At 36.2% G+C, this 25,585-nt stretch overlaps 1 protein-coding gene across 2 annotated transcripts in view; it reads right to left on the bottom strand.

Moving 5' to 3' along the window:
• Positions 1–25,073, bottom strand: part of p3h2 (prolyl 3-hydroxylase 2) — a 91,952-nt gene extending 66,879 nt beyond the window's left edge. Inside the window, exons 1-2 of one of the 2 annotated variants that reach the window (XM_073937883.1) lie at positions 24,506–25,073; positions 316–445 (exon numbers count right to left, since the gene is read on the bottom strand). Coding sequence is in view for 1 of the 2 variants with exons in the window: in XM_003201065.6 (XP_003201113.1) it covers positions 24,506–24,913 (408 nt within the window). In the remaining variant the exon portion in view is untranslated. The remainder of the gene's footprint in view (positions 1–315; positions 446–24,505) is intronic. The other variant, XM_003201065.6, reaches the window with a different exon arrangement.
• Positions 25,074–25,585: the final 512 nt, after the last annotated feature.

The following is a 25,585-nucleotide window of genomic DNA, read 5'->3' as shown; positions in this document are numbered from 1 at the left end:
CGGATTGGTGCAGCAGCAGTCGATGTACCAGTCCGTTGTGGTATAGAAGGAGCAGAGCCGAAAGGCAAAGCCTTTACCAGTCAATCTACTCTTAGCTATGGTCATGAGCTTTGGGTCATGACCGAAAGGACAAGATCTCAGATACAATCGGCTGAAATGAGTTTCTTTCGAAGGGTGGTTGGGTGGACCCTTATGGATGGGTGAGGAGCTCTGCCCCCCGGGAGCAGCACGGAGTAGGGCCACTGCTCCTCCACATCGAGAGAAGTCAGCTGAGGTGGCTCCGGCATCTGTTTCGGATGCCTCCTGAACACCTACCTAGAGAGCTGTGCCAGGCATGTCCCACTGGGAGGAGGCCTCGCGGAAGATCCAGGGCATGTTGGAGGGACTATGTCTCTCGGCTGGCCTGGGAAAGCCTCTGGAGGCACACACTCGATGAGAGAGCACACTGCGAGAGAACAGACAGTTGACTTGCACTCATCATCACCATCATCAGGTTTTTTTTTACAGCAGATGAGTCACTGTACTGTTCTAGTAACTGAATATCTAAGGACATTAATTTATTTCAAGTCAGAGGGAGTATCCAGTATGTTAGTAAAGTCGCAAACTGTTTCACGACAACTCAAAGGTACCAAACACATTGCATGCTTTCATTATTCTGTATATACAGCACAGCTCTCGGTTCAGAAAGTTCTCAAAATATAATTTCATCCTACATTTCTTTAAAGAAAAATAAAGGTGTAGCTTATATAGGTGGTTGTTAAATGCAAAGCTTCTTGATAAAAAAAACACCTGCAAGTTCTGAAAGAGATTAAACCATGGGTACCACCAGGTAAGGAAAAGTGACACAAAAGTAACTCAAAATTAACAATGCATTACTTTCCATAAAAAGTAACTAAGTAACGCACTTTTATTACTTTTTTTTGTGGGAGTAACTCAATATTGTAACTTTTAAAAGTAACTTTACGAGAATGATGAGTATGATGGTGTGCAGAAAGTGAGATTTGTCTGGCATGACATAGATGGGAAGAAATAATGCAACTAACCGTTCATGCAGCTCTCTGGTGTAATTCCTGCCCCAATCCTTCATGTTGACAAAAGGTCAAACTAAACCCCCATCCAAGTGGCTGAAAGGAGATCTGGGAATACTGTATATGTAAAGGCTGACAGGTAGCTTTAGGAATGAGATAATTGCTCAGTGGTTTTGGGAAAAAAGTGGAATCTAGACAGAACCCATTGTTAAAGCTTAAGAAACATGCAGGAAAAGCATTAGTGAGGTCATGGCTGATGTTCCCACTAGGGCGATTGCAGCAGGGCGTACTTAATTACAGTGCAAGTGACAGCTGAATGCTTGACTTTATGCTTCCACTTTCACTGGCACTCCAAAGAGTAAGTCATGTAAGCTATAGTTACAGACTGACATAATACCTGGCTTCTGTGCAAAGCCCATGGGGCATCGATAATTGTTTTCAAAGCAAACTTAAATGTTTAGCCTTGGCAGATCTTGGGTGAAACCTAAAGGATAGGTTTCAACTTCACTGTAGCTCTGAAATCTCATTTGGTCGTATTAGCATTTAGCACAGTCAAGCCACATTTGACGTCAATGACAATCAACTAATCAACTAATACAAAAAAAAAAAAAAAAAAATTGAGAGCCTGAACAACTAAACAACTTAAAATTCAGTCTGTTGGTTACACAAAGCCAGAACTGGGAAAAAACAGTAATGCTCAAATCTAAGTAACGGCAAAAATAAAAGACTGAAACTTTAGCCTGTCTGTGATCTTCAGAGCTTTGCAGGAGGGTATTATGGCTTTCTCAAACATGTCAAATCTCATTGAGACTACATAAGTCTAAGGCCTGAGAATGAATTCAGTGTAAAGCATACAATCCTCCTGGTGTGTGCTCCCAGTTGACAGTGCAGTGATTGAAAACACACTCAGGACATAAAATAATGGGTTCCAGCACTTCTTTTGTGCTAACATCATGTGAGAATAAGCACTAAACTTGATGTGCAGGCCCAGTGTTATGAAGTACCGCATGCTGTATCGATAATATCACAAAGACTTTTTCAATCCTTTGCAGTAGGATCCTGAGATGAAGGTAAGTCATGACATTTTTGAGCAAACGAATCATGCGTCTAAAGTCAGAAATGGGATAGAAGTAAAACATGTGTTGCTTTTGGTTGTGGGCTCAAAGAAAACATATTGGCAGGGCGATGGATTACTCCATTTTTATGGAGGAGGCAATCAGAAAAAAAATGTCCGCAAAGATAAGCATACACTTAGCCAAATAGGAAACAATTATTAAGAGACCATAGATAGATGAGACTACCTAATCTGTAAAAACCAAAGTGGTCTCAAACTGGTAATTTCATATGCTTCCACTCTTTAATCATTACCAAATGTAACCCATGAAGCCACTGCAGGTTTTCTTAAGAGCGCTGGCCGCCTTCATGTGTTCAGCTAGACCTTGACTACTATCAGCATGCCATCTGCTTTAAATGCCCACAGAACGGAGCAAATTTCAACACTGCCGTCTATAAAAATTCCTTCTTCATAAAGATATCCCCAGAGCCACCACTCACAGCTTCCAACCACTCATTAAGACCTTTATTTGTATCACCGTTGGCCTAGTAACTGTCTGTAAGGTTATCTTTGGAAGGATCTGAAAGGGATGGTCCAAATAAAATCACCAATATCATGCCAAATATCCATGTTTTCTTGCTTATGATGTGTTACGAAGCTTTATAAAGAGTGTACACAACTTTAAATTACTATTGATTATGTGTTTTGATTGGTTTTGACCCAAAATAAACTGTGTTGTCAGGTTACAAACAGCTGTCTCAGCATTTCCCAATGCTTTTTCTTGTAATAGTGACATATAGATGGAAGAACAAAGACCAGAATGATTTAAATGAGGGTTCTCCAAGCCATGTTTACTGATTTAAATTTTGCAACTTGCTTAGAATGGGTCTTATCAATCATCATAACTCTAATATAATTATCCTTTTAAACTGAAATTAAGTTTTTATTATTTCTTAATGCTTAAACGAGAATAAAGGAGTTGCAGGGGAAATGAGTCAAAAATTAAACAAATGAATGATCTGATTAACAATTGATGTTCTGTTCTGCAACTGCATCTGTATACATCACTCATTTTAAATAGTTTCTATTCATTCAAACAAAACAGATTGTGTTTACAAAAATGAATACACAGCATATGTTCAGAGTTCATGACTGGATTATATAAAGGATCACTGTTCTGTTGAACTGCCTGCAGTTTTCTACTGCTACGGCTGAAGAGAAAACATGATATAATGTAGTGTTTCTCAACCACGTTCCTGGAGGACCAACAACACTGCCTGTTTTGGATGTCTCCTTTGTCTGTTACAACCATTACAGCCTCTTCTAATGAGCTGATGATCTGATTCAGGTGGGTTTGGTTAAGGAGACATTGAAAATTCAATTTAATCCAATTCTTGTATTTCTACAGCGCTTTTACAATGAAGATTGTGTCAAAGCCGCTTAACATAGAAGTTCTAGTAGACTGAAACTGTGTCAGTCCAGTTTTCAGATTTGAAGTTCAGTTTAGTTCAGTTCAGTGTGGTTTAAATTTCACTGCTGAAAGTCCAAACCCAGAAGAGCAAATCCATCAATCCGCAGCTCTACAAGTCCCAACCAAGCAAGCCAGTGGCAGTGAACAAACTTTACCAATTGACGAAAGTGAAGGAAAAAAAACTTTGAGAGAAACCAGGCTCTGTTGGGCACAAACATTCCTCCTCTGCTCAAGAGCTGCAGAGTTGCAGTCTATGTGCCGGAGGCTGGAGAACGCTGGATGTCCAACAGAGAGAACTGCAAGTGTGAGTAGGTCACCAGCGGGTGTTCAGGCAGTTCCATGGGATCAATGCAGAGACTCATCTGCCACTGAGGTCTTTCAGGAATCAGTCTCACACTCTCCGCTTCTTAATAAGCAAAAAAATGTACAGAGCTGGGGCCTCATGTATCAATGGTGTGTACGCACAAAAGCTTTGCATACGGCAGATTTCACACTCTTGTTTAGATTTACTAACGATGTAATGAACGCGAGAATGTGCGTTGGTCCACGCCAACTTCATGCTTGGCGTACGTGTATTTCTTGTGTGTGTTTGTTTTATTTCCATTGGCAACTTCTAGAGGCAATTATTTTAAATTGCACACTTATTAAGTATCTTTGAGCCATGCTATGGCAGCTGTATGGGACGGGATCATCCGCATGTCTAGCAGGTGTATAAGGTTTTCATACCATGCAGTTGACCAGCCAAACATTAAAGAGCAATTTGCAGCGATCGGCAGTTTTCCCAATTTAATCAGAACGATCGACTGCACACACATTGCTATAAAGGCACAATCTGAAGGCAAATTTGCATCCGTGAATTGGAAACTTTTCCATTCAATAAATGTGCAAATAATATTTGATTCTCAAATGTGCTTAACATAATACACACACTTATTAATGATTCCTATTTGTTCTCCTCGTGATGAAGAGTAGGCAAAATCTGATTTGTATTGGGGGAAAGAAAAAGAATGAGTTTATCAGACGCTGGATTCGAACCGAGTTCATGAATAATGACAGTGTCAACACACAATGCCATGCGCTTTATGAACTACGCCACTCACGCTGCTGGTTGCTGCTCTCAACCGGTGATGGGTAGGAATCACTCAACTAGCTCATTCCAACAAGGTGTGCTATTTGCACTTAGCTTAAATAGTCACTACAAAATTTTATACCTTTACATCGAACCATTTCTTTTTTTAATTCGTTCACAGTGTGATGTTTAGTCTCTACTGGGTTAACCGCTTCAGCTAAACTCCCCCACTTTATTTTTTTATTTTTTGTTATTAATTTCCGAGAACAAACTCGCAAATAACACCGTTTTTCTCCAGTCTACCTCTGAAAGGAGCACCTCCAATTTACATTCTGTTCAAACTTTCTCTTCTTGCTTGCTTTTGCCATTATTTTTTGTTTGGTTTTGCCAAAGTAGAGTCATTGCCATATTTATTAGGGGGAGGAGGCAGGGAGGAGTTTTGCGGTTGTGCACGTCCACTCAGTTTCACATTAAGTTGGATGTACAAAGATAATATGCGTGGGATTCTGCGTTCGCAGTGTTTCATACGTCTGAATTTTTTACTGCGTACGCAAATATACAGCTTTGTGCAAACGCAATGTTTTAGTACGAATTCAATGCAAGTCTTTGTACATGAGGCCCCTGGTGGTTCTCCAGAAACATGGTTGGGAAACACTGAAATAATTGAACAAAAGTTCAGGTTTAATCTTCATGTCAACATTTTGTCTTGCCAAAAAGCTCCTATGAAGCTCCTTGAGTGAACGTTTAACATTCAAAGCCACTCAAGAGTGGCCAAGAGGATGAAAACCAATTTTGCACATGAGAAACACTTTTCAATGTAAGTATTGCACAGACTTCAAGCTCAAACAAGTGACTTTAAAAGCCTGTGGATGTAGGAAACTCCCTCTCTGCAATTTACTGAGGTGATCTGAGGTTTCCACAGAAGTCTCTTTAAACTATTTGTGGTAAAGAGGTGTGATATCAAAGCTTGGAAATTATTGGTGGAAACGTTTGTTAAGAAGCATATCCATGTCAGAGTTGGGCAAAACAATGATTAAAGTGATATTGAGCACACCTATGACAAGAACGTACAAGAACAAGATGCAAAGACATACCAACATGGTTTTTCCATATGCAAGTGCTGAAAATGATATGCGAACCATGTTCAGTTTTTAGGGCACATAACAAGGAACATTCACAGATCACATTTACTTCAGTTTCCACAGTTTAGTTATCGACGTCACTGATCTATGAATGGAAGCCCTGTTTCTTCAGCCACTGAACCAGCAGGTCAAAAATTGTGGCTTTTAGCAATTATACAGATGAGTCACATCCTGCGGGAGCCTGAGACTCCACATCATCTCCACTATTAGCAGACATCATCATCTCCACAGACATGCTGAGACTACACACTGTCTGTGTTTAAGTTTGGTCTACCACAAGCACAGGACTGTGTGCTTTCATTTGTTAAATGATACCAAACCCCCGATGATTTTCACATGTACTCTGCACATATCTCAGCACGCTTAGTCAGACGACCAAAAACTCAGCACTATGTGTCTATAATAGTATAACTAAGAGAATAAACAAAACTAAAATCAAATAAACACTAAAATTGAAATGTCAAACTGCTGTTATTTTGTTGTAATGTACTCTTGCATAAATGTCACAAAATTGTACTTTTTATTGTTTCTGAGCCTTTAATGGTATTGTTATAAAAACATGCCCTCTGAGACTTCAGGCCCCTTAAATGCTTTATCAATTAAAATAAAAATGTTTCTTTTTTTATTGAAAACTATGTTGCTTACATAAAATTTGACAAAAATTTACATTTTAATGGGTTTCAAAAAACATTTAACAATTTTGTAGGAAATTGTACAGGTAAAATTTGATTTAAAAATTAGCACAAATATTGCCAAATATTGCACTAACCTGCTGATAGTTATTTAGCCATATCAGAGTCCCTTTAAAGCCCCGTTTACACTAGTGCGTCAAAAACGATCTGCGTCCACATTAGCGTTTCTGAACATATCTAAGTCCACACTATGCCTACAAAAAAACGTATATCACGTGACCATTCGCGCACTCTGGGCATGCACGTTCTAGTATAAACAGGAAGCATATGTCTCGCTCGGCATTTGGTTATTGTTTGTCAACAAATGCCAGTTGAACAATGAACGCAATGGCAAAAAAAGCAAGAGAGGTATTTTTTTGGACAGACGACGAGGTCGAGTTGTTACTAAATGTAACAAATGAATAACTGCACAATGGTGCCTAAAACAGACAATAGTGCAAACAATGCTCCCATTTCTGTGTCCGTGTTGTTTATTACAGTGAAGGCTGGTCTGCTGTCTCCCGGTGGCATTAAAGCCATGTGTTAAAGTCATGTGATTGGGGCTTGACGAATAAGGGAAGGATACGCAATGACATAAAAGCCCCAACCAGATAGCGAATCTCAGCAGCCATGCCTCCGTTTTCAGATGTCTCCGTTTTCCCCCATCCACACTGAGACGGAGCAGCAGCGTTTTAGAATGAAAACGAGCTCTCCAGCGTTTCCAAAACTCTCCGTTTTCAGGGCTCGAAAACTCCAGCGTAGTGTGGACGGATGGCGTAACCATGGCAAAACTTATGCGTTTTCAAACTAAAACGAATTTGTGTAAACGTGGCCTAAGGCAAGTCATTTCACTTGGCGACCATCTTTGAAACACCTCTGGAGCAGTATGCTCAGGCATTCTGTTTGAATATAGGAAACATCAAACTCTCCGAAACTGCTTGCCAAGCTTACAATTTGATTTCATATAAGGAATCACCCATGAAATTAAACAAATGTTTCGTTAGTTTCATTTCTAAACATCCAAATCACACAAAATCTGCAGAAAGTCACGTCTGGTCTGAGCCCCTCCTCCAGAGTATCATCAGCTTATATCGATCAATGATTGGTTCCTGTATTAGAAAGTGGCCTTTGTTCTCCATATTGACTGTTAACACTTTTCCACATTCAAAAATATACGAGTGACATGTCTTGTGTATTCTATAGTCTTTTATCTTTTAAAAAACAATTTAGTAGGTTTTATCTGGTTAAAATATGCAGCACTAGATTTTTGGGCCAATAAAAATGGATGTCCGTCTTAAAGAAGTGTAAAAAAAATTTATTAGAATTCTTGAAATTCATAAAATCTGTTATTTATTCAATACTGATTTAAAAACTCACGATTAAATAAAAAATAATAAAATCTTTTTCTTGTAACTTTTATTTTGTATTTAAAAGATACACAGATAACATTTAATTTTTTTAAAATCATGAAACTAAATAATATTTTCCGGAGTAACACTACATGGCATTTTACAATCTAAATGGCCTGAAATTAAAAATTATATCAAATTATCAAATATTTTAAAAAGCTTAAATTCCTTGACGATCTTAACGGGGTCCAAAAAAGTTATCATACTTTGTTTCTTTAAACAAAAAATAGAAATAAATCCTGCAGAAACAATGAAACATCCCTCAGTTGTGTTGTGCTCAGATGGCAAACCTTCCAAGAAAGTACTCTTAATACATTCCAACACTGGAAAGGCTAGAGAGGTTTATTTGTGTAGCGAACCTGAGATCTCTTCAGCTTTTAGGCAAATCCCTAAAGATTAAGTACAAGAGAGAGCGAAAGTGCAGGGCAAAGTGATTAGAGGGCCAATAATCTCTCCAATGTAGCCATCAAATAACAATAGAGCAGTGTGCTTCACCCCTTTCACCATACAAATAACCTTCAGTAGAGGTCTGAAAAGTTGAGGCTGAAATCAGGCCTCTCCTCAGCGAACCTCATACTGAAAAACTGAGGCATAAAAAACAGACAGAAAGGAGAAAAACTGTTGCTTGTTTACAACCCAGCCTGATCTCATGAGAAAATGCAGCTATATTCATTTTTGTCAGTTTAGTGGCTAATTCATATGCACATGTCTGAGTTCGGTAGAACGAAAATGTGAGATGCACCAAACCCCAACCCTAAATCCAACCATCACTGGGGGATGAGCAAATAATACTAAATTGTACAAATGAGATCATACAAATTCATACGAATTAGCCACAATCAAAAAGTTACAAATTTCCATGAGATAGAGTTGGTACAACCTGATCCTGTAGAATTTTAATGACCTTGTCCATGTGAAAATGCATGAAGTTGACTAAAATCATGTTTAATTTAGTTGACTGTATATAGACTGATGCTATAACGAATATGGAAGACTAAAAAATGACTAAAACTAAATCAAATTTTGCTGTCAAAATGAACACTGGTTTGATCTAACACCACATATCTATATATAATCGGCACTAAGACTTAAACAAGAGTATTAAATCATTCATTCATTTTCATTTGGCTTAATCCCTTTATTCATCAGGGGTTGACACAGCGGAATGAACTGCCAACTTATCCAGCATAAGTTTTACACAGCGGATGCCCTTCCAGCTGCAACCCAGTACTGGGAAACATCCATACACATTAACACGGGAAAAACAAGCAAACTCCACACACAAATGCCGGCGGACCCAGCCTGGACTTGAAACAGTGACCTTCTTGCTGTGAGGAGACAGTGCTAACCACTGAGCCACTGTGTCGTCTGTAAGTATACAAATTTATATATATTATATATATGAATGAGCAACAGCTTCTGCTGTTCTGACGTAAGCTGCAGATGTGAATGAATGGCGGAAGAAAGTAGTTCCTCTTCCGTGTTTGATTATCTTTTTATTACACACGATTATGCTGTTGAACTGGTGTATAAACATAATATCACACTCGTAGCAATGCAATGTGGCTGTATATTGTCACAATGAATGCAAATCTCCCACCAGTGCCAATATATAGTCACATCGGACTGCAACTCGAGTGATATTGTGTTTATACAACAGTTCGACAGCTTAATTGTTTGTATTTAAAAAAAAAAAAATAATAATATATATATACAGCCACATTGGACTGCTTCTCCCACCAATATATATATATATATATATATTTATATATTTATATATATATATATATATATATATATATATATATATATATATAAATATATATATATATATATATATATATATATATATATATATATATATATATATATATATATATAAATATATAAATATATAAATTATTTGCTAATTAATTATTTGTTCTGTAGACTATTGAAAATAAATATAGCTTAAAGGGGCTAATAATTTTGTCCGTAAAATGGTGTTTAAAAAATTAAAAACTGTTTTTATTCTAGCCGAAATAAGACAAATAAGACTTTCTCCAGAAGAAAAAATATTATTAGTCATACTGTGAAAGTTTCTTTGCTTAATTTTTGAAATATTTAAAAAAAGAAAAAAAAATCAAAGGGGGGCTAATAAGTCTGACTTCAACTGTATATATGTACACGGGTGCGTGTCTCGTTTCTGCCCTGCTTTTGTCTATTCGTGAGTCTTCCTCCATTTTGTTAGCAACACAACTTTCTTCATTCATTCTTCATTTCAGAGATTGTTTCATGTGAGTGTACATCATGACATGTTTACTTCTGTTTCACTCTGTTTGACTTTAAGAATCATAAATATTGCAAAGCAGTGTCATTAAAAATAGAATATTCCTTCAAATCCTGGTCTAGAAGCAAAGAGAAGTTTAAAATATTTTTCGAGTCATATACTGATAATGATCATCCACATTGATTAGAGCAACATTTACTGTATATGAATATAAAAAAGGCCAAAATTGACTAAAGTGAGAAAGCAGCAGTTAGGAAGGCTTATTTTACACAAGCTCTCAGGAGCCTTTGGGAGTGCAACCCTCAAATCCTTTAGATTTTTACAGCAGATATTTTACAGAAAGAGTCCTTTGCATTTGAAAACCCCAGTCTAAAAGCTTTCCCAGAATATACGGTACATTTCATTCAACAAGAGAATCTTTAAAAGACTTCAAAAATTGTTCCCAGTCAATAACTACATAAACAAAAAGCACATAACATATGTCAATGAAATGGAAGGAATGGTCTCACCTGCCAAAACAACTGGGCAAGGACTTGAATAGGATTATGTTTGTCTCCAAAAGACAATGACTGATCGTTTTTCCATGTAGCACTCCTGACATCCAGCCTAAGATTTCTACATCACAGTTCAACGGCACGCTGGAATGCCTCTCAGGTACGTGTTGACACCAATGTGAGCAGTAATTTACTATGGAGGTGTCCCGTTACAAACAGATGCGGACATGTAGCAGAGTTTGTTCTAGGTCAGTGTGGGGTCGTGGAAACGAAAGCCAATCTATGCTCGCGGTGTATGACAGAGGTGATAAAGGAGTGCTGAAAAAAAGTGTTAATGTCTTCTTTCTGTGCACATGAATCGTGGCCCCTGGGGTTATGCTGAATTACTGCTTGCAATAAAAGGATGTATGTAAACAATGAACACTTCACTTCCCATGACAACTTTTGTGTCAATCAGGTCGTTTTACGAGTTTCTGTGTGCAAAAACAAAAGATGTTCTGGAGAATGTTTGAGCTGACTTTTTTTTGTATATTTACAAGATTACAGCTTCCAATGTTCTTCAACATGTCTTCTTTTGTGGTCAACAAAACAAAAAAAAAAAAAAAAAAAACTGGTTTGGAACAAGTCAAGGGTGAGTAAAAGACAAAAGTTTTTTTAATTTTTGGGTGAACTATCCTTTTAACCGTTGACCCTGATGTTAACATGGTTTAATTTAGGGGTTTGTCCTGGCAAATGACTGGAGAAAAAACAAAAGCAACAAGAGCAAAAATACAAAAGTACATTTATATAATTAATAATAAGCAATCAAATAAAGAAACCTATTCACTCATGAATTTTCCTTCAGTTTTATCCCATTATTCATCAGGGGTCACACAGAAATATTAACCACCAACTTATCCAGCATATGTTTTACACAGCGGATGCCCTTCCAGCTGCAACCAAGCACAGGGAAACACCCAGACGCTCTAACATTCACACACATACAGTACACTACGGTCAATTAAGTGTATTCAATTCACCTATAGTGCATGTGTTTGGACTGTGGGGGAAACCGGAGCACCCAGAGGAAACCCATGTAAACATGGGGAGAATATGCAAACTCCACACAGAAATGCCAAATGACCCAGCCGAGACTCGAACCAGCGACCTTCTTGCTGTGAGGCGACAGTGCTAACTACTGAGCCACTGAGCCGCTCCCGAAAATATGAATATATTTAGAAATAAATAAATGATAACGGAAACCAAATATAAAAAATAGAAAGGAAATATTTTAATCATCATTAAATAATTGATGCGACAAAAAAAGTTAAATAAGATTTAAAATAAATCATTCAAAATTGTATAAATACAAATTAGTTCAAAATAGACTAAAATAAGACAAAAAATAGACTATTATGTTGATCAAAATTTTATAATAAAAAAAATCCCCAAATCGAGGGCTCTGTAACATCTAGAAGATTTTATTCTAAATTTTAAATGTCACAATTTTTATAAACTGAAATTTGCTATGATTTTTTAAAGCTATGAAATTAACATTAAATGCAAAATACGCCGAACACACATTTGGAGAAATCATAGTATAAGTGCTTTCTCCATATCCTGTTAATTTCACTTTCCCATTAAATGAATTAGTTTATTAGGGTTTCTACAGGCTTCAAGTGAAATGTAAGACCTTTTAAAGATCTATATGAATTTAATTTTAGACTTACACAAGGCTAAATGATAGGGATTTTAAAAACAAATATAATTGTAAAAAAGATATTTATATTGTTAAATAAAGGTAATAATTAAACTTTTGTTCAAACTTTTGGAGATGGAATGTTATGTGATTGGATGGCTGTAAGCCCGACTGGGTAGATTTACATGCAGTACAAAATTAAGACCGGTTTAAAATGATTTAAGACCTACATCACAATATTTTAGTGAACTTAAGGCTTTTTAAAGACTTTTTTGAAATTTAAGAGATTTAATAATAATGAAAAAAAAACTTCAAATCAATGAGTCTGTAACATCTAAAATATTTAATTCTAAATTCAAGTCAAATTTAAGACTTACAAAGGCCTTCTAAGACCAATTTCAGATTTACACAAGGCTAAACGCTAAGGATTTTTAAAATCCTTTTTAAATCCAACTAAAACATTAAAAAAACATTAAAAACAAATATTATTGTAAAAAAGAGAAACAATGGTAAACAATAATAAATAGACTTTTGTTAAAACTTTTGAAGATGGAATGTTATGTGATTGGATGGCTGTTAGCACGATTGGGTAGCTTGACATGGACATAGGAAAGTTAAGACCTGTTTAAAATGATTTAAGACCTACATCACAACATTTTTTGTGAATTTAAGACTTTTTAAGCCCAAAAATGTTATTTTGTTTTTGAAATGTAGGACGATTTATAATTATGAAAAAACTTCAAATCAAATCTGTAACATCTAAAGGATTTTATTCTAAAATAAAGTCAAATTTAAGACTTTTTAAGACCTTTTTAAAACCATTATGAATTAAATTACAGATTCATACAAGGCTAAACGCTAAGGATTTTTAAAAACCTTTTTTAATTCAGTTGAAACATAAAAAAAAACATTGAAAACAAATATTGTTTGAAAATATAATTATATTGGTAAACAATTAATAAATAACTTTTGTTAAAACTTTTGGAGATGGAATGTTATGTGATTGGATGGCTGTTTGGGTAGCTTTACATGGTCATAGGCAAATTAAGACCTGTTTAAAATCATTTAGACCTACATCACAACATTTAGTGAAGTTAAAACTTTTTAAGGCCTAAAGTTTTGTTTTTGAAATTTATGACGTTTGACAATAATGAAAAAAAAAAAAAAAAACTTCAAACCAAGGGGTCTGTAACATCTAAAATATTTTATTCTAAATTCAAGTCAAATTTAAGACTTTTTAAGACCTTTAGGAATTAAGCTACAGATTTATACAAGGTTAAACCCTGAAGATTTTTAAAATGCTCTTTAAATCTTACTAAAACTTTAAAAACATTGAAAACAATGTTGAAACAATTAATCGATAAACTTTTGTTAAAACTTTTGTAGATGGAATGTTATGTGATTGAATTAGACCGATTGGGTAGCTTTACATAGAAATAGGCAAATTAAGACCTGTTTAAAAGGATTTCAGACCTGCATCACAATATTTTAGTAAATTTAAGACTTTTTAAATGCCTAAAATTTTGTTTTTGAAAATTAAGACATTTTAAGACTTTCTAAAACCCTGTGGACACCCTGTTTATACTTGACATTCATGATAAATTTTGTACACAGCGAACAGAATTGGTTTGGTTTGTTTTTTTATACTTACTACTGGTTTGTTTGTAAAATGCTTGCATTTTTAATTGTTTTTCAGTTCTGAATACTGTTACAACTCTAACAATTTAAGATGTGGGTTCCTCCTAATCATATTAAGGGGTCTGTGACATTTAATCTATAAGACGGAAAAACTGTACAGTCAACTTAATCTTACAGGAAAGCAACTGTTTAACATTTTGTGGACAAATTAGTGAATAATTTGTAAAATATCCTTCATATGAAAAAAGCAAGCATGAAGGAACTGATTGGTTTACATATTAATATGAATTGGCCACTAATTTGACAAACATCGAGTTATAAAAAGCCATGAGTATGTTATGTAGGGTTCAATCTACAACTCTACAAAATGTGCACCCCATGACTCCAAAAGTCCAGAATAGAAAGCACTTCCTCTTCGGCGACACACGTGCACCACACGCAGAGCCATTGTTGTGATGGATTTCCTGTCGCTTCAAAATGCGACTGGAAGAGATCAAGTTTACAGCCAAGCCTACAAACATTACACTCACTCTAAATATGAATAAATATACTCTGACAGATGCCGAAATTGACCTTTCGCTTCACCGACTAGACCACAAGTTTGGTCTCAAGTATTTTAGATAAATATTTGTAACATTCAAGCCTACTCTCCTATACAAGGAAGCCATCGTTTCATTGAAAACAAGAGAGAGCGGAGCCAAGAGCGATAGAGGAACAGCAGACAACAGATGTTCGCTTGGCCGCCGCGTCCCGTTTTCCACTCTTTCTCAAACCAAGCCAAAGCCTCCCCAAGAGTCTCTTCATTCACTGGCTTTGCCCAACAGCTCTGGGTCTTTCCTGTGACCCCGCAGGACTCCTTAAAGCAGCCGTTTCTCTGTTTATGGAGTTGCATTTTATCCAACTCGGTTTTACGAGGGACTCAGTCAAAGAAGATCACCGATAACTGGAACATGCGATGTAAATCAAGACATAACAAGCTCAACCAAAGAGCTGTTGTTTATCTCCAGTATTTGTCAAGCGTAAAAATTCCTGGAAAATAAAGGCGAGAGATACGCATCTGCTCGAGTCTTTGGAGCACACATAGTTTGGTGGTCGGGTTTTCTTCAAGGTAATCCCAGCCAGGGACGTTTATTGTGCAACGAAATAAGGCGATATGCCCGCACATTCCTGCTGCGCTGTTATCCGCATACAGTCACTCATGCAGAAGAAGTCTGGCAGAGGACGTGCCATGTTTTCTTGGATGGGCAGTGGCGATAGGTACAAAACAAACCCTGCTGAGTGGCTCTTTCTGACAGATACAACGGCACTGTTTGCTTAGTATTCGATTATTGAAAAAAATTAACTCACTAATACAATAAATATGAGCAAAGAAAACTGTGGAAAAAAAGTCTTTATTGTATAATCTTTTGATCAAAATATTAACAAAAAAAAAAAGAAGATGCTTCAGTTCGTTTTACGATAAGAGTAGAGGCTTTTAAAAACCATTTCATACAGTTTGTGGAGATTTGTAGAATATTTAGATTGAAGTTTTGGTGACTTTTTGAACCCAAGATCCACGTAATTCCACGTAATTCCAGCTTTTTTGGACAAGACACACAAATCCAGCCGATTCATAACACTTCCAGTTGACTGGAATTTCTTCAATATTTCCCTGATGGTTGACATTATTTAAAGCTACTTTCAATTTTGCGATGATTGACTGAGTTTGGCTTCTCATATTTACACCCCTCCTGAAACAGGATGCCATGACTGAACAGTTTACTGTTTCTAGTCAACCAGGTGGGCTAAAAAAAAAAAAAAAAAAAACTGTACAATATTGATTATGAATTGACAAAGGTGCCAGGTTGTGGCCTAAATTAAAATATAGAGAGTTGGACATGTAATCAAAAGGCTGCAGGTTTGATTCGTGGTAAATGAACCACACTCTCTTCATATTTGATACGAACACCCTAATTGCAGGGAGCTGCAAGCATTACCCCACTGCCCAATGCTACGTGTGTGTGCTCACTGTATGTGCACTTGGATGGGTAAAAAAAGAGGACCAATTTTAAGTATGGGTAGCCATACTGGTCAGTAACTTCTCTTATGAGCAAGGCCAAACGGAATCTGCAGATTTTTTTTGCTATTTCTGCTGAGAATTTTGGTAAAAATCTGTGGATATGTGCGGAATTATTGCTTCTTACCAATAAAGCTTTAAATAATCTAATCCACTATCAAAGATCTTAAAACCTTGGGTTTTCTGGTAGTATCCAGAACAGCAAAGTCCACTAAAGGAGGTCAAGCCTTTACATATATGGCTCCTAAACTCTGGAATAGTCTTCCTGATATTGTCCGAGGCTCAGATCTCAGATCAAAACGAGATTAAAGACCAATTTTTTTAGTAAAGCATACATGCAATGCATCTCTTTTAATCTATAACACTTAATTTTTGCATTGAAATTTAATATCACTTGTTCAAATATATTCTGAATAGCAGCTACGCTAATTATTTTCTTTAATTCTTTAACCATTAATTGTTCTCTCTCACCCCCTAAGGATACCCATGCTGAGGCTTTTAGAGATTGTGCGGGGTCATTGATGGTATTCAAGACCTGTAAAGAGATGATGCCAACCATTGAGGATTTTGAGAATAACCCATACACTTAATACACAAATACATTTCAATAAACATGTACACATGGACATCACCCATATGCTGTATAACTGCAGGTTAACTGTTAAAAGCTATTAATTACTAGTTAAATAGTTAAACAATACTAGTAACTAATAATGCTATGGTAACTAATAACCTTAAGTTTTCCAAAATTTTATTATAATGCAAAATGTAGCTGCTTTGAAACAATAATTATTGTGAAATGCACTACACAAATAAACTTGAATTAAAATGAATTACACACACATATATTTAAAGATATTATAGTAATATCGACAAAAGATCAAAGGAATAAACAATTAAAATGTGTTGCTCATAATTAAGAGTGCTTTAGTGTGTATATAAGGTTGGGTTCAGTATAAACTATGTTTCAATCGCTGCATGTTAAATTGTACCAGGTTGGTGATGAAGAACGGCAGAAAGATTGTAAGGCAATGCTGCCACAGCGCAGTTCACAATGCTTTTGCATGATGTTATCTGCCGTTGCGTTGGTGGCAGTACAATAGATATGGGTTAGTCTTTGTGTGCTTCTGAAAAGATTGAAAGACAATAACAGCAACAGTGAGCTCAATGAGGACACTAAACATTTGAGTTTCACAGTCACATGGGTAAACCAGTGCAGGAGATTTCTGTCAGGACTGCAGATAAAAGTGAGAATCTCAAGATAATCTTTTTGGCTCTTCCTCCATAGACAGTAACATTTTGAGACGTTCAAAGACCAGAAAAGGAAAACACACAGATGTTAATTAAAATAGTTGCCATACACTTTCTTTTTATTTGCTCGCTTTGCTTTGAATAATTTTAATTTGTTCAATCGATAGAACTAATGTGTTACACTGAGCGCTCCGACAAAAGTGAAATTTTAAAGGAACACAACATTTTTTTGGAAATAGACTCATTTTACAATTCCCCTAGTGTAAACAGTTGAGTTTTACCATTATTGTTTTTAAAATCCATTTGGTCGATCTCCATGTCTGGCAGGAGCACTTTTAGCATAAATCATTTAATATAATTAGACCATTAGCATCTCACTCACACAAAAAAAAAGTATAGTGAATTTTCCTATTTAAATTTTTTAGATGTTATTATCGCGACGTAGTGGCACAGTAGATAGCATGGTCGCCTTACAGCAAGAAAGTCACTGGTTCGAGCCTCGGCTTGGTCAGTTGGCGTTTCTGTGTGGAGTTTGCATGTTCTCCCCGCATCCAAAGACAGTCGCTATGGGTGAATTGGGTAGGCTAAATTGTCCGTAGTGTACGAGTGTGAATGAGTGGGTATGAATGTTTCCCAGAGATAGGTTGCAGCTGGAACGACATCGGCTGCATAAAATAATGTGCTGAATAAGTTGGCAGCTCATTCCTCTGTGGCGACCCCGGATTAATAAAGGGACTAAGTCGAAAAGAAAATAAATGAAAGATGTTAGTATCCTTATGTTAGCTTGAAGGATATCTATAAGCTAGTCTGCTCCAAAACAGTGGCAAAATCTTTAGAAGATAAAAGTTTAGAACAGCGGTTCTCAATCTCCATCTTGGAGGGCCGGTGTCTTGCAAAGCTTAGTTTAAACCCCAATCAGACACATCTAGGCTAGTTAATCAAGCTCTTGTTAGGTTTTCTAGGAACATCCTTTAAGGTTTCTTGAGGCAAGTTGGTGCTATAATCTGTAAGACACCGGACCTCGAGGACTGAGTTTGAGAACACATGGTATAGAAGATATAAACCTTCAATGCTTTGTCAATTCCACCTAAATAGATCAATCTTTTTTCACTTCACCTCATACTTTAAACTATTTTCTCATTAAATCTTAATCAATTAAATGCTCTCTAGTATCTGACATGTCCCGCCCCTTCTCAAGATGCTTCTTATTTGATAATAAGTGATTATACTCAACCACCCTTACCACCAGAGCTGTGATCAAACAAAATGCTATTGGCTGCTTTTTTTAAAAAGGGGAGGAGCTACTCTATGTCCCATTGTGTACTGAGTCTGACAAATATATGCACCTGAAAATCGCTTCCAGCTGGTGATTTTGTAAAAGCATTGTGTAATTTTGCAGCCATGGTGCGGCAGCAACGTTCCTTGATCATTACTCCAGAATGAGAGTATAGTTCCAATACATATTGACTAGAAGAAAGCAACTTCTTATTTTTTACATCATTCTTAATACTAGAGATGTCCTGATCTGAGTCTGAGTTTTTTGATTTTGAGTACCTACCGATATCAAAACCCAATCAGATACTTCTATAATACATAAAAAAGAATTAAGAAGAGTGAAGAAACAGGCCCAGGATGTTCTTTATTTTTTATTTATTTCACCTTATTTTAACATTCAACATCTCTGTTAACAAACAGAGCACTTCTGTGAGGCAGCTTGAACAATCAAGTAATAAATAACATCAATTCTTCACTTTTGGACTTTAGTGCAACAGTAAATATATAAAAGAAATCTAATATAAAAACAAACAGCACCTCAACTTAAAATACCCTGCAAGCACTGCCAAGTTTACATATCTCAGTTTGCTAGGACAATGTTGTCATCATCAACTTTATAATACCTCCAGACCGCAGACATACTCGCGATATCCGCTTCAAGCTGCTTCCATGTTCTACTTTGCCGGCATTTAACCAATAGCATCTCTGCAACAAAGTGATGTCATGCCGCACGCGTTGCTGTTTCTGTGTGAATTCTAGAAAGAGATCTAACTCTGTGCCACCACATAACTATAGATGTGTTAAAAATATACGTATATATTTGAGTCCGGATCAGAATCAACATTCGTTTCTGATTGAGTCTGAAACCACATGATCGGGCTGAATTTCCGATAACCCGATCAGGTCTGGACATTCCTACTTAATACTCAATGCAAATACAGAAGAGTACAACTTTTTTTTAATGTTTTAAATGATTTAATGATTTATGCTAAGCTAAGTTAAAAGTGCTCCTGCGAGACCAAAAAAAAAAAAGTGAAGTGTTCCTTTAACCAAAGTGGTCACAAGAGACGCATCTGAATGCTTGTCAATACCAGGTGGAAATAGCTGGCCTTTGATGCAGCAGGAACTAACCAATAACAGAGCAACAGGAGGCATAACTTCTGGCCCAAAACCCATCCATTCATAACCCCAAACAAGCAGCTGCCTTTCCTCTGAGAACAGCAAACACACTTTAATGGGAAAACAAAATATTTGCCTAGATAAATGCTGATTGACCCAAGAACTCAAACAGAGAAACTTCAAATCAATGAAGCAACAGTTGGCGCCTGTGAATCCTTCATCCAGGCTGAAAAAGCCTCACAATGGCAGTGCGGTTAACATATCAAAGAGCAGTGGAATGTTATATAATTTCTCAAACATCACCCCATATACACTCACATACACTTCTCTTTATGATATCCACCGAGCAGGAGTGCTGACAGGAATGTGTGTGATCTCTGGTTCTGGACAAATTATTAGTCACTCGCTGTCACTGGGTAAAAACACGGATTTGGCTCCTACAGACGGCTGCTCTCAGAATGTTACGCTCTGTTCCCATCTGTCTGCAACGCTGTCCAAAAACTGTTCTGAATATCTCAATCATTTCAGGATTTCACAAAACACCTTCAAGCGCTCCAGAAGGGTCATTTATAGAGGTCATTTGTGTATTGTTTTCACTGCTTCGCCATATTCACACAATAGTTACAATATGATTCCATTGAAAACACAAAAGGTGTCAATTACATCATCATTTACCATGGTAAAACAAGATGTAAACACTGTATCAAACATTATTTTAAAATATGGAAATATGATTAACAGCTTTGAGGAAAGATACTTTTGACAGTAATGCTTTACAATATTGAGTTACTCCCCTAAAAGTAACTAGTAGTGTTACTTAGTTACTTTCATGGTACAATACGATACTTTTGATTTACTTTTGCATTACTTTTTTGACCTGGCTGAGGCTTGATCTTTTTCAGAACTTTCAGGGTGTTTTTTTCTTTATTTAACTGAGAGGCATTGCAATCATTAACACACTATATATAACCTACATCTTCATTTACCTTTTTCTCTTTAATGCATATAAATTAATGAGAACACTTCCATTCCAGAAATCTAAAGCTGTGGTCTGCCATTTTCGTTTCTGTCTGTTCCAGCGGGAGCAAATTCTCTGGTTGAGAGCATGATTACGTTCATTTTACTCCAGCAATTAATTTTGTAATAGTGAATTCATTCACTGATTCATTTTCTTTTTGGCATAGTCCCTTTATTAATCCGGGGTCGCCACAGCAGAATGAACTGCCAACTTATCCAGCATATGTTTTTTACGCAGCGGATGTCCTTCCATCACAAACATCCACATACACTCATTCACACACATACACTACTACAGACAATTTAGCCTACCCAATTCACCTATACCACATGTCCTTGGACTGTGGGGGAAACCGGAGCTCCCAAAGGAAACCCACTCGAACTTGGGGAGAACATGCAAACACCACATAGAAACAGAAACACCAGCTGACCCAGCTAAGGCTCGAACCACTGCTGTGAGGCGAACGTGCTATCCACTGCACCACCTAAAGTGAAAAGTGAATTAATTAAACTAAAAAGTAACTCACATTACATCTTTTAAAAAGTAACTTAAATAGTATTGCTTATTTTTTTAAGTAATGCATTACTTGTTACTTAGAAAAGTAATATTATTGCTTAACTCGCATTAAGCTATGGTCACACTCGAGTTTGAGCATGCGAAATTCTGTAGTACGGCACTGCGAAAAGGGACGGGATTAAACAAGATGATTGGACATTTAAAAAGCAAGCGATTGCTCCATATTTTAAATTTCTGTCCAGAGAGGTCATGTTTTGATCCTCTATTGGTTTCACGCAATTATGTGATGCGATTTCACAGGACAGATTTCACCAAGCTTGAACTTTCCACTGCAGTGAACTGCAAAACTTGTCGCACAAGCTTGCGTTTCCAATCTGACGCATTCATGTGTGTATGAATAGAAGTCTATGGGGAGAAAAGTGCAATGTGAACACTGATGATTAAAGATAAAAGGAAATATTATAAACATGAATGTTTTTAGTTAGATTTAATAAGATTTTATAAACATTATATGCTATCAATAATAATTATTGTTTAATATACAGTTGAAGTCGGAATTATTAGCCCCCCTGTTTATTTTTTCCCCCAATATCTGTTTAACGGAGAGAAGATTTTAGTTATTATAGGTTATAGTTAAACCTAATAGTTTTAATAACTCATTTCTAATAACTGATTTATTTTAACTTTGTCATGATGAAAGTAAATAATACTTGTCTAGATATTTTTAAGACACTTCTATACAGCTTAAAGTGACATTTAAAGGCTTAACTAGGTTAGTTAGGTTAACTAGGCAGGATAAATAGGCAAGTTATTGTAAATTGACGGTTTGTTCTGTAGACTATCGAGAAAAAAATAGCTTAAAGGGGCTAACAATTTTGACCTTAAAATGGTTCATAAAAATTTAAAACTGCTTTTATTCTAGCTGAAATAAAACAAAGAAGACTTTTTCCTGAAAGAAATATTTTCAGACATACTGTGAAAATTTCCTTGCTCTGTTAAACATCATTTGGGAAATATTTAAAAAAGAAAAAGACATTCAAAGGGGGGCAAATAATTCTGACTTCAACTGTAGGTCTCATACTGGATTTCTGGAGGGCCGCAGCTCTGCACAGTTTGCTCCAACCCTAATCAAGCACAGCTGATCCAAATGACCACTAGAGACTATTAAGCAGGTGTGAGTTGGAGGTGTTTGAAGCTAAATGCAGAGTTTTAATGATTATCATATTGATAATTGCGCTCTGTTCGCAGTGCACTTTGAAAACATGTATGCCTTTTTGAATGCAGCCATGACTCATGATGAAAGCTTTACAATATATATGCTAAAATATATAGCAAACCTTAATGCTTTTTACTCATGGCCTATATGACAAGGGCCTGTTGGTTGAAACATTTCTGCAGTGGTTTGAATGTCAAACTGTACTTAAAAAAAAAAAAATAATAATACAAAATCAACAATATCCTACTTAATAATAATAATAATAATTATTATTATTATTATTATTATTATTATTGTTAAGTAGGATTTTTTTTTTAAATAGCCTACTGTAAATTACAACCAATAATGATTTATATGATGCACGAGATTACATGTTAGGTTTTATGTTTTATAATGGAACATGTAAATATATATAATATTTGTAAAGGAAACACTGGCCCTATATGAGCCGTTTACATATATTTCAATTAATATGGAAACGAGTGTATGTTTTTACCAAAACTAATATTAGATTTTTTTTAAATGCGTGTGAATGTGTAAAACAATATAATTTGGAGAAAGAAATATGGGTTTTTTAATATCAGGTTAAGTAGTTACTCCACCCCGTTTAGAGCGCCAATATGGACGTTTTACGTAATAACTAATGTGGTTCAAACGATGGATCTGCAACAAAGCAACTATGGTTTTGGGAAACACTTGTCACTACTTCGTTCTTTTCCCAAATGATGCATTGTACTATGATTCAGCCACGAGTTATGTTGTTGTTTGGTAAACGCACCCCAGATTAGCGTCAAGTCATTAAATGTGATTATCGGCCGATAACTGTCTCCAGCCGATCGCTTGGAGCATCCCTGATAAATATACAAAATATTACTTTGTAAATTGGAATAATTTTTTTCATTCAGTTTTGTTTTGTTGGGGTCAAAAAAAATGATTTACTTGTTTCTTTCTTTTTTTTTTTTAATAGAAAAAAACTAATATAGACAGAGATGACATGGTGGTGCAGTGGGTGCTGTCACCTCACAGCAAGAAGGTAGCTAATTCGAGCCCCAGCTGGGTTAGTTGGCATATCTGTGTGTAGTTTGCATGTTCTCCCGATGTTCGCATAGGGGTTCTGCATGTGGGGGGCTTAGGCTTCCCTACAATTCAAAGGTATATAGTTGAGTTGAATAAGCTAAGTTGTGTATGAATGCAAGAGTGTGTTTCTCAGAGCTGGATTGCGGCTGGAAGGAAATCCGCTGCGTAAAACATTTGCTGGATAAGTTGGCGGTTCTTTCCACTGTAGAGACCCCTGATTAATAAAAAACTAAGCTGAAAAAAAATGAATGAATGAATGAATATAGACAGAATTTCTATAGAATTCCTGCATCCCTTCCCATCCCAATCCCCTGAGGTGGTTCTCAGGATTGCGTAACATTTCAAATCACAAATTACTTTTCAGCTCCATGTTTAATTTACAACTTTCACTGGGACAGGCTGTGATTTGATGAACACGAGAAACTTATTATGACATATTCCAATATTCAGATGCAAATTAACACACATAAATATCTTATATGTTCCATTTAAATGTTCCAGAACAAGTTTAATCTAAGAACATGTTTGGTTTAAACGGTGGAGCATTTATGACGATAAACGATAAAATGTCGCTAGTAAACACACTCAAAGCATTTTCTTGTTCAACACATCCCATAATTTCTCAAATATTAACCTCTACCAAATAGTAAATATGTCGGTTTATGGTAAAAGTAGCGTAATTAATAAATTAAAATTAATAGAAAAGGTGCAAAACAAATGTATTTTTAAAAATATGAAAAGTAAAAATAATTTTTTACTAAAAAATATTTCATATTCTCATTTAACATGTTTTCTTGTTTTTTTTTTTTTAATAATAAAACCAAAATCAAGTGTAGTAGCCTAGTGCAACAGGGTTTTATTTGTTTGATATTTTTGTAAACCACCAATGCTGTGTGTGTACAGTCAACCATTATTTAAAACAGTCTAACCACGGTTGTGGGATCGGGCAGTCAAATCGAACTTACATTTCAACACACAACATTCAATTTTTGCAACAAATATAACAGCTAATATTCAAACATTTTCATTCAAACTGTAAAAATCTAGGACTCACTTTTCTGTAGGCAAGTTGCAGGTAGTTATATGGAATTCTCCTGTTGAAATCCTGAATGACATCCTCGCTGATTTTATGCATGGACTGGGATCCAATCTTCCCGTCAATGCATTCATTTAAACAGTGCGCCTTGTGAAGAATCACTTCAAAAATCTTCTCGGTCTGAAAGCTGTCAAAGCGATTCTGGTCCCTGCATTTGAGTCTGCATGTAATTCTAGTCCGGCGCACTTCAGAGAAACTGTTCAGCGCGCTCTCCATGTACCGCACCACACTTCCATAATCTCCTTTATAAAAAGCCTCCACTCCGCTATCATACAGCAGGTCAAAAGGTTCCAGAGTAGCCGATGACAAAAGCAAAGTCTGGATGATACAAATGAAAAATCCACATGTTCTAAAGTTCATATTCATCTTCTGAAGTGATGGTGCGCACAATAATGCGCTCTGGATGATGAACAAACAGCTCCGATGAGTCTAGTGTGGGATGTTACAAACGCAGCAGACTAATGAAAGTGACGGCAGAACAGCCCATTTGAGCTTCAGAGACGGGTCGTTGTCACTCATAATGAATGAGAGATTACTGGGGACATTTTTCAGCAATGACCCCCGTCCCTCCCATCAATTCTGAGCGACTCCTCCCCTACAGCCCACACATGGAGGCAACAACAATAGTTTAGTAGGCTGACGACCCCCAGATGTATGACTTTTCGCTTTGTTGAACACCAATGTATAATAGGCTGTGGATTTTATCATATTTGAAACAACAAATACTTTAAACATGTTTAAATGCACTCTTTATGAAAAGCTTACGGACATTCAGACAGAATGTTCCAGTGAAATTCTCACAAACCCAAATCCCTCCGACGCTTCACTGACTCCCTCTAGAGGACAGACAACATAATGAAGCTCTCGGTCTAGTTTCTCAGAGGTCATCAATAGTCTCAAAACCTTTAAAACAAGACAAATGACAATATAGATAATAACAATAAGAGTACTCTATTAAAATAGTTGGGTTAACTTAAAAATACCATGACATATAACCTACTATGGGTTATTTTATTCCAAAAAATTGGGTTGTATAAT

Source organism: Danio rerio, chromosome 22, assembly GCF_049306965.1.
Source record: "Danio rerio strain Tuebingen ecotype United States chromosome 22, GRCz12tu, whole genome shotgun sequence".
NCBI lineage: Eukaryota > Metazoa > Chordata > Actinopteri > Cypriniformes > Danionidae > Danio > Danio rerio.
This window is presented reverse-complemented; position numbering and strand designations above follow the sequence as displayed.